The sequence below is a fragment of the Ascaphus truei genome, chromosome 5 (genome assembly GCF_040206685.1).
Source record: "Ascaphus truei isolate aAscTru1 chromosome 5, aAscTru1.hap1, whole genome shotgun sequence".
In the NCBI taxonomy this organism is placed as follows: Eukaryota; Metazoa; Chordata; class Amphibia; order Anura; family Ascaphidae; genus Ascaphus; species Ascaphus truei.
Genome location: NC_134487.1, coordinates 82,201,071 through 82,215,477, shown reverse-complemented (window position 1 = coordinate 82,215,477; position 14,407 = coordinate 82,201,071). Strand labels below are relative to the sequence as shown.

Here is a 14,407-nt window from a genome sequence, read left to right as displayed (position 1 = left end):
CTTAGACAGGTCTGCAACCCTGCCTTTCACCATTATCACCTAGCATACAGTGCTTCCGCTGCAGCAAGGGATTCTGGGAAATAACATCCAAATGAGCACACCGTGTCACCTTTTGCCTAAATCCATTTTTATATTGAGCCCTTATAAACTAATGCTCACGGTTAACACGGCTTTTAAGCACAGCATGGGAATCGGATGCAAAGCCAGAGAAACCACTCACAGACATGTTCGACCTTAATGGTCTCATCAGTGTGAAGTTGGGTGTACTGGCTTTGCAATTTTCAAGACTGTAGGATTTACCGTACACATTTTAAGTTATGGTGGGTGAAAAAAGCAACAAGAAACCTCCACTGTCTAGCATACAGTATAGCAAATAAAAAGATCACTTGTGAGCACATTCACATGTCTTAGACAGGTCACATGTCTTAGACCTGTCTAAGACAAGTGAATGTGCTCACACGTGATCTTTTTATTTGCTACATGCTATACGGTGGAGGTTTCTTGTTGCCTTTTTCACCCACCGTAACTTAAAATAAAAAAATACATATATATATATGCAGTGGTTGACAAATCACCAAAAAATCTACTCGCCACACAAAAAAATCTACTCGCCACCTAGTACCAAACGTGTGCTGCTTGGGCCAATATTTACTCGCCCGGGGGTTAAATCCACTCGCCCGGGGCGAGCAAATGTATAGGTTTGTCGAACACTGTATATATGTATTACCCACTGAAATATCTGTTTAGCAATATGTAAGTGAGTGAGTGAAATGCAACAGTGAAAAGGTACAATGTCTGTCTGTCAATAACCCACAGCATACATAGAGCATGTGCAGCACTATTTACAGTTTGTGGGAGGACCCAGAGTGTGATCAATTTGATTGGCTATACTGTAGGAGTGATTACATCACTTTGATGCCATCGGATTGGTGCCCATCTCATTTGGGAAGGAACTCTTATAGTTTCTTGTGACCCCGCGGCTCTTTTTGCAGGCACGGGGATGCGATTGGCCGGGAAGTGACATGACGTAGTGACTAACTTATGGGGCATCTGGAATGTCAATGCACATCAGGTAGGCACTCAAAGGGTTAACAAAATCCAAGTGAAAAGCAAATTAACTATGTTTATAGCATTGACGCACTTTTTAACCTGACATCACAGAATAACTTTGTTTTATGGTTTGTGTTATTTTAAATCATGTTGCATTTCCTTTGTACAGTGGGAGATTCTATTTGTAAAACACATTGGTTTCATGGCTCATTTACTCACCTATGAAGCTAGAAACATTTTTTCAAGTACTGTAACTACTGTATGCAGGATATAGTGTACCTACGGGAACACTAATATATTGGTCTGGTTTAGAAGTAAATTGCTGTATGAATCAGTTCAGAACAAAGGCTTTGCAAATTGTTGTACATTCTTGTAAAACATGTATTACATAATATACACTAGCTAAGTAATTATACTTGTTTCTCCTTTTAAATCTAATGACTCAAATGAATTACTGTAGTTACACACCAAGCCTTCTGTTTAGATTTTAGTGATTCATATATTGGAGTTTGTCTCTGGCACATAATGAAATTGGTGCTTTATATGACTTTTGTGTATATATCAGAAATCCAGATTAAAGAATCATATATTCTGACTGTGTCCTAATTTCTGGTTAGTGTATCAAATCTGTTTTTGTAGAGTGGAATTCATTAAGGTTTGACTCATTTTGTATTGCTATTTTCAGTCACTTATAGTACGTGATAATACTGTAGGTTTTTGAAAGGATTTAAATTGAAATGTCTAACTTTCTGACCCATGGACTCGGGCTACAGTGATTAAGCTAAAACATCTTTTTCAACTTTGCTAACTTTACTGCTTTTTCTGAGAAGGATTGACCTTTTCTCATGTAGGCTGGAATAGCTGAACTCGCTCAGTGGGTAGATTTAAAAAAAAGAAATGTTTAGCTGCTTAGGGAGTTTTGCTGTACTCTTCTTGCTTCAAAGTTTCTGGTTTTCTGCATCTCACAGAAGCATAACTCTTTTCATACGTGGATCATGTTATTTTGTCTGAAATCTGTTACTGCAGAAAAAGCTGCAGTAGCTGCTAAATGTGGAACCCCAAGACTGGCAATCGTGGGAGTGACGGTTGAATAGCTATGGGAAGAGACAGGCTCCAAGGCACTCACAAACTGATCCTGATCACTTGCTTGATCAAACAAAATGAAAAATCGTCGTCCCAATGTAGAAAAAAGTGAACACTGTAAAACCTCCCACGCGTTTCAACCAATGACTGGTCCTTCTCCTTGAACTGAGTGCTGAGTGAAAAACATTTTTTATTTAGGGCATCGTTGGGAACATTCATATAAATCTGACTCTGTCATAATAATATCAATCTACACATCCTAGAGTTGATTATTTAGACCGCCAACAGTAAGGATAATCCGATTTAGACTGCACTTATTCAGATGTTATACCATCTAGTGCAAAGGTCTGGATCTACTGTACCTTGCTTAATGATGGATTTAAGTTAATCTGTAGCCCACTTGGTATCCATTTAACTTGATGATACTCTGCCAAAGTACACCAATATAATAATAGAATCTCTCTTCCATTTATGCTCCAATTTCTTAAAGGACACTTGTGATGTGTTGGTCTGTAAGAATGTTGTAGAGTATTTCACAGATGTTAGTATCCTAGTTGTCTCAATCTCAGTGACAATAGATGTCTCTATTCTGACATTTATGACTGAACCAATCGCTTGAAAAAGCATTTGCAAAAATCACAGAAGGTTTTGCAAATGACTGGCGACTCTATTACATCATCACGCGTGGTTACAGAACGCCTCAGATTACCGGAGATACGGGAACGCTACGTTTGTGATTAAATTATAAATATATAAAGCTCATCAGAATGTTATTTGAGCCCATCATATCCCTTATCTGAAATAGAGCACTGCCCCGATACATTATGCACATTATTGGAAAAACTGCGAATAAGCGTAAAAGCGATAGTCTCGAAATACATGCTCTGACAATGCTTTCAATACAGTTTGTGTAATGTCTATTGCTGATACTTGTGTGCAACCTTTTTGCAATATATATCGCTTCTTTGTTAAATTGTGTGAAATTCTTTTTGAGTATAGACTATGGTGGGCATTAGCCTTTTCATTTTGTAATATATGGAGGTATAGTTTGCCATGCCTCTTTATGCCAGCATTAAGTGCTTTCTTATAGTATTTTGGGGATTTTTCTTTCAAGATTTAAGTGTGTAGCTATTCCCTATACTATATTAAGTACCTTACATAAGAACTATGGATTCAGTGCTAGCTGACCCACTCACAGGGATGTTCTGTGCACTATGGATAGGATAAATCATAATCATATTCAGAAATCTGACATGTTTATATAATATTATTATATTATAAGTAATAATAAGGCAGTTCAATAAATACAATGCAGCAATGAAATACATAACATTAATTTTACAATAAATAAAGCATTAAAATACATTTACATGGTTATTATTGTCTCGTAAAGTTTATATTATTGATGGATTGGAATCTCTCCCCTAACCCCTTCTTTTCATAATTTATCCACAGTAACATGTCATTTTATCTGATCGCAGTTATGAAAGCGAAGGCAGATAATTCTCCTAATTCCTAACATCTGACATTTAAAGGTTATAAAGGCTAAATCATTCATTTTGCATCTAAAAGAACCGTTGCAACACACAGAGCAGCAATTCCCCCTACAATTCAGTCTGTCCTTATTACATGTCAGATGCTTTTTTATGCTTCTTCCCTTTATTTACTTTATTTTTTACTTTGATGGTGAATGTTCCCATGGCAACCTCCAATGACTTGGTGCAACCACATTTTTCATTGGAACTTGCCAAGCTTTACTATCCCAGTGGTCCCATCAAAGCACTCCTCCTCTGATCTGTCCAGTCGGGTATGGGCTTTCATCAGGCACATACATTGCTACATGGAACAATGAGATGACAATATACAGAATTACAAAGCCAAAATCCATTCAAGGACAGTTGTTTCATCATTTTGGACATGTTTGCTTGGTTGTTGCATAATTATGATAGGGGATAATTGTATTTTACAAAGGATAACTTACAGTATGATGTATTAAAAAGTGTGTTTGACAGTTTCAGCTTTTACCAGTAAATATCCCTGATCCGAGTATCTGTAGGTAGACTGGGCCAGAAATCAAATTATCCAAACTTGGAAGTTTTCTGCAGGCTGCAAATTCACACTACCTGGTTCAAACCCCAGAGCTCTGGAATAGGGAAGCATGCTTTAAACTGGTTTCAGTCCTACCTATCAGGTAGATCCCAACATATGTCCATCTCAGGCTCTAAATCCAACCCCCTGGATATTACCTGTGGCGTCCCGCAAGGCTCTGTTCTGGGGCCCCTACTCTTCTCAGTGTTCATTAATGATCTTCCCACAGCTTGTAAGGAAGCCTCAATACACATGCATGCAGATGACACAATCCTATATGCACACAGCCATAGCCTCTCTGACCTTCAACACATACTTCAGTCTGACTTTTTGAGACTCGAAAACTGGATTTCCCAAAACAAACTGTTTTTAAACACTGACAAGACTGTAACAATGGTATTTGGGACCAAGACTAAATTTGTAAAGCTCCAAAGACTGAGCTCCAGATCAGAACCAACGCTAACACCACCCTAACCCCTGTCACTAGTTTTAAATACTTGGGCATATGGTTTGACTCCCACTTAACATTCGGAATGCACATTGATACCCTGACATCCAAGACCTATGCCAAACTAGGTGTACTTTACAGGAACAAATCCTCCCTAAGCCTGCTGGTCAGAAAGCGTATTGCACAGCAGATGCTAATGCCAATTATCGACTATGGAGACATAGTATATGGCTCGGCACCCCAAACCCACCTTGGCAAATTTGACACCCTCTACAATTCAATTTGTCGTTTCGTTCTCCAATGCAACTACAACACACATCACTGCGAAATGCTCAAAGAACTAGATTGGTCATCACTCGAGTTTAGGCGCAAAGTTCACCTTTCCTGTCTTGCCTTCAAATACTTTCTGGGCAAGCTACCCACTTATCTGAACAAGCTCCTCACCCCTACCACATGCAGCACTTATCATCTGAGATCTGACTCCAAAAGACTGTTCATGGTCCCAAGGTATCCGGCCGCTCCTCCTTCTCTTACCGTGCACCCCAAAACTGGAACAACCTATCAGAGACTCTCACATCCACCACCAGTTTAAGTTCTTTCAAAACTAAGGCTGTCTCACATTTTAATCTGTAACTGGTCTGTAACTGTTACATAAGCCTATAATATACATATTCTCTAACTGTGCATGCAATGTATTGTATATAATGTATACCCTGTTCATTTATGTAACTGTATTTGTAACCATGTATTATTTGTCATATTAACTATGCCCAGGACATACTTGAAAACGAGAGGTAACTCTCAATGTATTACTCCCTGGTAAAACATTTTATAAATAAATAAATAATCAATAGGAGTAATTGAACACCATGTGATTGAACCATTCCTGAATAGGAATGGTGCCCTATATTTACTGTATGTTGTATCAGGAGACTACCTAAAAGTTAGTATGCAGGTGTCTCATGTGATAGCTGTCAGGCCCATGTCGCCCTAGTATCAACAACATTTTTGCTGTACTATTTTGCTAACGTGTGGTGAGGACCAAGACAGTGAAAGAGCATAAAAATGGTAACAATCTTGATAGTCTCCCGATGCTCCTAACCGACTGCTGTATATACCCTGCATTTGTGCCCTGCTAACTTGTTATTAGTTTCAATATATTCAACGTATTGTAAGACTTTCTGCTCATCTGAACTGATATCCAGCCTCTATCTGGACCTGGTATCCAGCCTCTATCTGGACCTGGTATCCAGCCTCTAAATACCCCATTGTAAAGTAGCAAGATCCCTTCTGAATGTGCCTAACAAGTTATGTTGAAAAATAAATATACTTTACGATCAAGTGCCGAAACCTAGCTTGTAGATCTTAAACTATTTGGAATGTTACATTTAAATTGGAGTTTTAAAGATTTACAGGCTTGTATTCAGCATTATATTAGTGATACAAAAGGGATAACACGGATGAAATTTTGATTTTTAGTGAATTTGGATGTGCCTTCTTCATCTTGTGTTTTTTGCTTTTAGTCTTTTTGCTCACTGCACTCCAGTAGAGTATTCTAAAACTTTGCAATTGCTGAATGTACTGCATGGAAATGGATTTATATTTGGATAATAATTCAATCAGAAGAAATTCAAAATACTGCTACTATATTATCCAACTTTTGTAACCCTCCTTGCCTGGCTCCCTAAGGAGATCACATCGGTGTCCTGGTGTAATATCTAACTCTGCAATAGTTTGCCGAATATCTGGGGCTGTTGGGGTAGGCTGGGCAATAAGTAGGGCGCCAGAAGCTTTTGGGTGGTACAACAGGACTCGTTTATTATAGGTTCCCTTGCAAGGGAACATCTTCATAAAGTCATAATTAAATAGAGGCTGCTATACCTTTCATTTCTCTCATTCATACATTTCTTAGTCCTTAAAACCAAATGGCTATATCACATGGTATTACAGCTGTACCATGTGAAAGATTACATTAGTTCAAATGGATGTGACATCATCTCTTAAAGTGACATCACATCCTTTTGAACTAATGTAACCTATGAGATGGTACAGCAACCAATGGGATTGTCTTCAATCCCATTGGCTGTAATACCATGTGATATAGTCAAGTGATATAGTCATCATACCTCTCTTGGAGATGTCACATCCTTAAAAAAAAATAGGCGGGCCGATGATACAGCGTCCAATCAGATTGGAGCTGTACCATCTGACCTGAAAATGTGATGTCACAGGCCATATATAAGGCCTGGGCGCCTCATTTAGGGGGGTCAACACTTCTAAAGGTAAGAAAAATATTGAATATATTTATTTTTATTTTTACAGTTTTTTTTATTGTATTTTTTTATTTTTATGTTTGCGATTGCCCATTGACTGATAATGTATTAATCGGTGCCCCTTTAGGGTACAGATAAATACAGTAACAACCAATGTATTTTTTGGCAAATGTTTGTTTTGAATTGTTTGTAATTTTTTCTATTTGTTTTTATTGTTTGGATTAAATTGTTTGGAATTTGGATGGCTTGTTTTTAGTACATTTTAGGATTGGTTAGCGTTTTAAATTAATTAATTGTTTTGTTGGCTACTGGTTTAAATTCATGAATTGTTTTGATGGCTAGCGGTATAAATTATTTTTTTGAAGGCTCAAAATGTTGGCGATTCATTCTTTTATCGACCACTTATCACCGCTCACTGAATAGCAGTAGGCATTTTGGATGATAAGTGCTAGATAAGTGGCTTATAAACGCATATAGCATAGGCCCCTAAGAGTGTGTAAGGTAAACCATGCTGCAACTTTTCTTCACATAGTGCTAATTTGCAGTCATGAAAATTTGTTTGGCATAAATCAAAGTTTTACTTTATTTCACACTTATGCTTGAAGGTATTTTGTTTAATTTCTCATTGAAGATACAGTATGGCATGTCTTTCAAGTGGGAAAATAGCTTCTGAAAAACAAGAACTTTGTTTCTTGCAGTGGCCTACAGCATTAAATGAAAGCATGTTTTTCAATTACATCATGTTTTTCATCTCCGTTACTGTGGGAGGAGAGCAAAGCGTAAGACTGGCATGCAGAATGTTAGGTGGAAGGAGGGGGTGGCGGCTTGAAACTAAGGCAGTTTATATTCCAAAGATATAAAAAAACAGACACGATTTAGCAATGTAGCTTGTTAAGCATCAGACTCGTGTTTGGAGTCAGGCCGCACAAAAGTCAGTTTAATAAAACAGAATATATCAGAGATCTCTTTCCTCACAAACTTTGCGGTCAACTGTGTAGTACCTTGGCCTCTTATCTGTAGAGAGGGGCACATTAATTGAAGTTTGGCCCGTGACAATTTGCCAATCTTTGTAAACCCATGAAAGTTTGTCTGCACAATTTTTGAACGCAAATAAGCCTCAATTTTCGCTTATTTTTCAGTGATTGTTTTTTAAAACTCAATTTTGAACATACAAAACAAAAAAGAAGAGTTTTTTTGCACTTGGTCGTGCAGGGGAAAGTTCAAGCAACAAAAGTTTACATGGATAAAAGTTAAAAAAACAGCGGCAGGTTCTTCCGTACTCAGATAATAATCGTGAATATTTGCACTTGTGAAAATATACCGATTTTGCGTTGAACTCGAACTTTGGCAAAAAGTTTGTCCATCTCTAGTTACCAAGCCTGCAACACTGTCCCACAGAGGGCTCCTTGACAGTATTCTGGAAGATGGCATCGAGGCCCAGAGTGCTAAAAATCCTCAGAAGTTAAACAAAATATGTCATTCCAAGCTAAATGCCGGAAACGTTCCAGTGAAACAGTACTGCAAAACTGGAAGACAAACTTGAAAAGATTAAATGGGAAATTGTTGCCCTTAGTAAAGTAAAAAGAAAAGATGATGGATTATTGAGCTAAAAAACAAACACCCTTTTATACTGCAGAGGTACAAAAAATGGAAGAATCTGTGTAGATCTTCATTATTAACTTGAGTTTGAGAAACAACCTAGTGAAGTATGAAAGCTCATCAGAAAGAGCAGCCACAAACATCATTCAGTTGTCAAAGAGATCCTGGCTTCAAATAATCCATGTGCGCCCCATCATCAAGTCACGCAAACAATAAAGTGGAAGACTTCTAAAGTGCCAGGAAATTAACCAACTTCACAACAAAGGAAACAGTCACCTCAAGATATTAATGGAAGATTTCAATGTAAAGATTAGTGCCTGGCAGAAAGATTAAGCATCAATTGTACAGTATGGTTACAATAAAGTCTCATTATATTGTTTGTTCTACATTTATGAGATCCTATACAGTACATATTTCCTAGTCTAATGAGTCAATTATAGTATAACACATCAGAGCGTTTAAGTGCTTCCCTATTAGTTTTTTTTCCATATAACTGAAGATGTAAGAACATTTAACTGTGATATGGTGAAGAGTATCGAAAAAATAACAAGCTTAAAGAACACAAAGCAGCAATTTATGATTAGCTAGAAGCAAATCCTTCATCTCAAACTGTGGCAGTGCTTGTCTCAGACCAAGAAGCATACCCGCAGGGCTGAGGCAGGATGTGGAGACTGACCACAGGCCTAGGGATTGTCCTGCTAGGGTCGGCAAATCGGGGTCACAGGCCAAGCAGGTCAGGGCAGGGTGCAGAGGCGTAGTCGAGGTCATGGTAGTCAATATCAGCCTTCATGTTGGTTTAGGGAAAATTGAGGCCACATCCTAGTTTCGGTCATCTTGGTAGAGGTAAAGCAATCTCAGATCTTAGCCATCTTGGTTTAGGCAATGTTAGTATCACTGGGATGTCTTAGTGCCGAAGAGGGACGACTGCGATGGAGAGTCCTGGCACAAACAAAACAATGGATCAAGAGTGTGCACTTATCATAAAGATGGCTGAGGGCTTCTACATGAAATTGTATGGAAACTCAGCTAAGACATGGCATAACCTAGCAAAGTAAGAACGAGAAGAAACTACCAATGATGTACTATGCGTCCTTCCAGAAGAAGTGTGAAAAACAATCAAATCCATGAAGAATGGGAGGCTTTCCGGGGAAAGATTAAATTACAACTGAAATCTTCAAAGACGTTGGGGAAGATGTAGAGAAAATCCCTGCAAAACTATTTACATGCTGCCTGAAAAACAGGAAAATTCCAGAACAATGTATATTTATCCTCATCCCCAGAAAGGAGACAAAGAAGACCTCAAAAACTACAGGCCAATCAGTCTACTTCCAATCATTAACAATATTTTTACGAAGATACTCACTAATCGGCTGCAACAGACCCTGGACTTTGCCCAGCCTAGCAAACAAGCTGGACTTCATAGTGGCTACAACATACTGGACCACATCCAAGTGATACAGGAAGTTATTTCCCGAAGTAATTAATATGCTCTACCACTCCGTTTAGGATTCGTAGATTACAAAAAAGCATTTTATTCCATCTAAACCTCTGCGATTCCAAATGCATTAAGAAGACAACGTGTGGAAGAAGCTTACATTGATATTATTAAGAACATTTATGATAATGCCACATCAACCTTTAGATTACATGAAGGTGCAGCACTAGCAAGATAAGGATTAACAGGGCAGTCTGACAGGGAGACACTATGTCACCATAGCGATTTTCCAGCAACACTTGAAGAATTATTCCACACATTGCATTGAGAAGAAAAAGGTATTAACATCAATAATGACCTACAAGTTACAGATGACATTGTTATTTTTGCCATAAATCCAAAAGATCTCCAGCATCAAATCAGAGAACTCGCTGAAGCAAGTACGAAAGCGGGCTTCCATATGTATCTCAGCAAGACCAAAGTGTGGTTAAACTAATTTGTCAACTCTGTAAAGGTTGAAATAAAACCAATAGACCTAGAAGATGTTGAAGACTACTTCTAACTTGGCTGGCAAGCAACAATGGATGGGAATCTTTTGAATGAAATCAATAGGAGAATGAACATGGGAGGGAGCACATTGGGAAGGAACAAGACACATTGGGAAGAAACCTTCCACTTTGCATCAAGAGGAAAGTTTTTACTACTGTATTCTGACTGTGCTCACGTATGCATGAGAAACTTGGACCCTAAATGCATTGATATTTCAAAAGCTTCAGACAACTCTGAAGACGTATGCTGTGTATTCCCTAATGAGACAGGAAAAACAATGAATAGGTTCAAAAACAAACACCAGTCTGTGGCAGTATAACAAGGAAGAATAAATTAAAATGGCAGTGGACCGGACATATCACAAGAAGAAATTACCATAGTTGGACAAAGATGGTACCTGACTGGATTCCAAAATATTCCAAAGGATATTAAAAGGTCAAGACTACAACTAAAAGTAAGATGGGAGGATGGAATCAGAAAATATGTTGGAGCAACATAGAGAAGAGGCTTGCAACTGCAGTACCTGCAAGTTAATTGGGATTGGGGTCCTTCATACAGCAGTGAATCAACAAGGGCAGAAGGGGTGTGTATATATATGTACATATGAAATAAGTGGCAATCAAGATGAGGATTTAGCTGTTTTTGCTTAATGTTCTCTGGAGCATTTTCTGTCCATTTACTATTTGCCACCTCTAACTTAAAAATTGCCAATCACTGATCTAAATCAGCGGTTCTCAACTCCAGTCCTCAAGAATCCCCAAGAGGTCAGGCTTTAAGGATATCCCTGCTTGAATACAGGTGACTCAATCAGGGGCTCTGTCCACCTATGTTGAAGCAGGGACTGATTGAGTCACCTGTGCTGAAGCAGGGATATCCTGAAAAAACCCGACCTATTGGGGGGTCTTGAGGACAAGAGTTGAGAGCCTCTGATCTAGATGACATGATGTATGGTGAAAAACACACTTACATTGTAGTTATAACTGCCATGCTTTCTCTCTCAAACTAAGGCCTTGTTCAGAAGTGAAAATAATCAACTTTTGTTGCAGTCATAAATATATTGTGAGAAAACATTACTTTTATTCAGTGGTGGTTTTATAAGGAACATGGTGCTGGAAATCTAGGCAAATAAAAATGTATTTATATTTAAACTATCAAAAATGATTTCCTTATAAATAAAAGAAATGCTCGAGATAAAGCAATTATATGTCCCAGCGTCGTTCCCAATAATTGCATATCCACTTTATGTAGTTTCTTATTGATCCTTAACTAGAATGAGTCAGTATTCTTAGTTTTACTGAGTTGCCCCACAAAGAAAACTATTTTTAATTACAGACTTTACAAAACTCATCAGAAAGTTCTTGTGTATGTGCTGATCAAGTGATGTGGATTTGTACATTTTGTACATAAGAGTTAGACTTCCATTTACATGGTATACTTTTATTTTTAACCTATTAGTAAACTATTAGACAAAAGATAACCATTAATTTTTTATTCGCAATTCTTGCGTTTTTGGGACTGTGGAATGGTCCCATTCTCCAGCAGCAACATCAACAAGTTTAGGGACATCTCAGGGTTTAAAAAAAAAAAATAGAAGTTTAGATGTTATTTTTCTCCCTTGAATCATGATTTTATCAAAGTACTGTAACACTTTTTTCTTACAATTTAAATAACACGGGGGAATCTACTGTAGCACTTTTACTGTTACTCTGTATTTATTAGACAAGATACTGATATCTTGTGATATGATTCTTCTCTCATGCAGGTATCTAGAGCTAGAAAGCAGCGGACATCGAAATGAAGTCAGACTACATTACCGCTCAGGAAGTCATCGATCTCAAACAGAAGTGTTTCCTTATATTTTGGCAGATGATAAATGGCATAGATTTTCCTTGGCGATCAGTGCATCTCACCTGGTTTTACATGTTGACTGTAATAAGTAAGTAAACATGAATGGCTAATATTTACTCAAAAGTTATTTTTATAATCGTAAACTATTTTAACATTTTTGTTATCTAACACTAACATTGATTTTGTTGGTATGTTATATAGAATTTATGAAAGAATTGTGGAAAAAACATATATGGATTTACCAGCCGGGTCAACATTATGGGTTGGACAGAGAAATAATGCCCATGGATATTTTAAGGTAGGCAAAATGCATATGTTTGTTCTTGCCTAAGGACCTGCTTATGCACAGTTAGCTATTTAAAATGAGTAATGCGATACTTGAAAATTATATATACATACTTTTATGAAAAAATCAAATAAACCCTGCACATCATATTTTGGTAAGTTATCCCATCTCTATAAGGTGGGGAGAGGTTGGTGAAGAAGTTATTTCATTGAGCATAGCAGCTGGCATTCTCTTCTTAGGAAATTAGCTATAGGTAAGGAGGTAGTGAATATGGACATGATTGGAGAGGTGGTAATAGTAGGAGAATAACACAGATGAAGTTGGGTAATGGTGTTGGTGTTCGGGTTATGGAGATGACACCACAAAGAAATGTAGGTGGAAAAGTTAAGAAGTACTGTAAATGAAACTCATGGCCACTGAGTGGGGAAAATGGCAGCAGAGAAGGGGATACAAAAGCGTGCAATAGAGTGGAGGGGTTTGATTGGGCGCTGGTGGTAAAATGTGTCAGATTGTAGAGTCATAATTCTTACCAAGCTATGTGCAAGCTATGTGCATAGCAAGATTACAAAATAATAATGATTACGTGCATAAGAACTAATAGTAAAGGAACATTGGGGGGGGGGGGAGAATGAGTCAGACAAGTTTACAGCAAATCAGAAGCAATAAAGTAAAAAAAATAGGACACAAATTTATAGATTGAGGATTAATGAAGAATGGAAGCCTTGAGGGTGAATACCAAAGGGGCGACACAGAGGAGAGGATCCCGGTGATCCAGAACAGTTGCTGCTAAGGCACTTAAGATAAGGTTGGCAATTGACTAGTGGGCTATTGCTGGACAGGTGAATGTTGTGAGGTAATTGGTCAGTATAGGTGATGCGAGGTAGTTGAAGGTTTTAGGTGTGAAGCTTTAGGTATAAATTGAGGTGTTAGGGAAGGGACACTGACCTGGTGTTGAAAAATGCCCTGATTGAAACCCCATCAAAGAAGATGTTATTTAATGCTCTGAACCTGGATTCCCCGTTGCTGGCAGTTCGAGAGAGCCATTCAGGCTGGCAACAGAACATGACCGCAGGACTGTTTGACTGCTGCCCCCTTCACCTTGGCAGGAATTGAGCCCCTCCGCTTAGCAACAGGAGCTCACCAGTGTTTAGATGGCATGACCCCAAGCTCCCAATGTCGTGACTGTCTGTGGGAGGACTGTCGCATGACCTGTGTCCCCTAGCTTGCAGAGGAAGAGGAGTTCAGTCACCCCATTCACTGCATGTCACACATCATGACACTGGTAGGGTATGAGGAGCTAGTAGTGGACCCACCTTCCAGACATAAAGAGAACACAACTGATCTGGAGGAACCACTCTCACAGCAGATGGGAATCTGTACAATCAAGATTGGTGGGAGAGCGCTCCAGTTCCATCCAGTTATGGGGTCATTCACACATGACAAGAACCTTTTTCAACCAGATTTGCATGACTCATCATCTGGATGGGAGACGAGTGGTCCAGATCAGGTCCTGCATAGTTGTGTGAAACCTAATTGTTTCAGCTACTGATATCAATGGTTATCCTTTAGGTGAAGTATTAGGGTCTCTTATCGTATGTTTACTAATTTGTCTGAAGTGATAAAGCAATAGCAGAATCCCCTCATCTAGTTTTCAAGGGTTTGAGATCATTTGAGGTCTGGGGTAGCATGCAAATCACAGATATGTCCCCAGGGAAAAAGGTTACTGGGGTGGATGCAACCTCCATTTT

The 14,407-nt window shown here is 38.4% G+C and overlaps 1 protein-coding gene across 2 annotated transcripts in view; it reads left to right on the top strand.

Annotated features, from left to right (window-relative positions):
• The window catches only part of NELL2 (neural EGFL like 2), a 375,157-nt gene that overhangs the window by 81,353 nt on the left and 279,397 nt on the right, over positions 1-14,407 (top strand). For both annotated transcript variants that reach the window (XM_075600120.1, XM_075600119.1), the window contains exons 4-5: positions 12,288-12,461; positions 12,575-12,671. In XM_075600120.1, the coding sequence (XP_075456235.1) occupies positions 12,288-12,461; positions 12,575-12,671 (271 nt within the window). The remainder of the gene's footprint in view (positions 1-12,287; positions 12,462-12,574; positions 12,672-14,407) is intronic.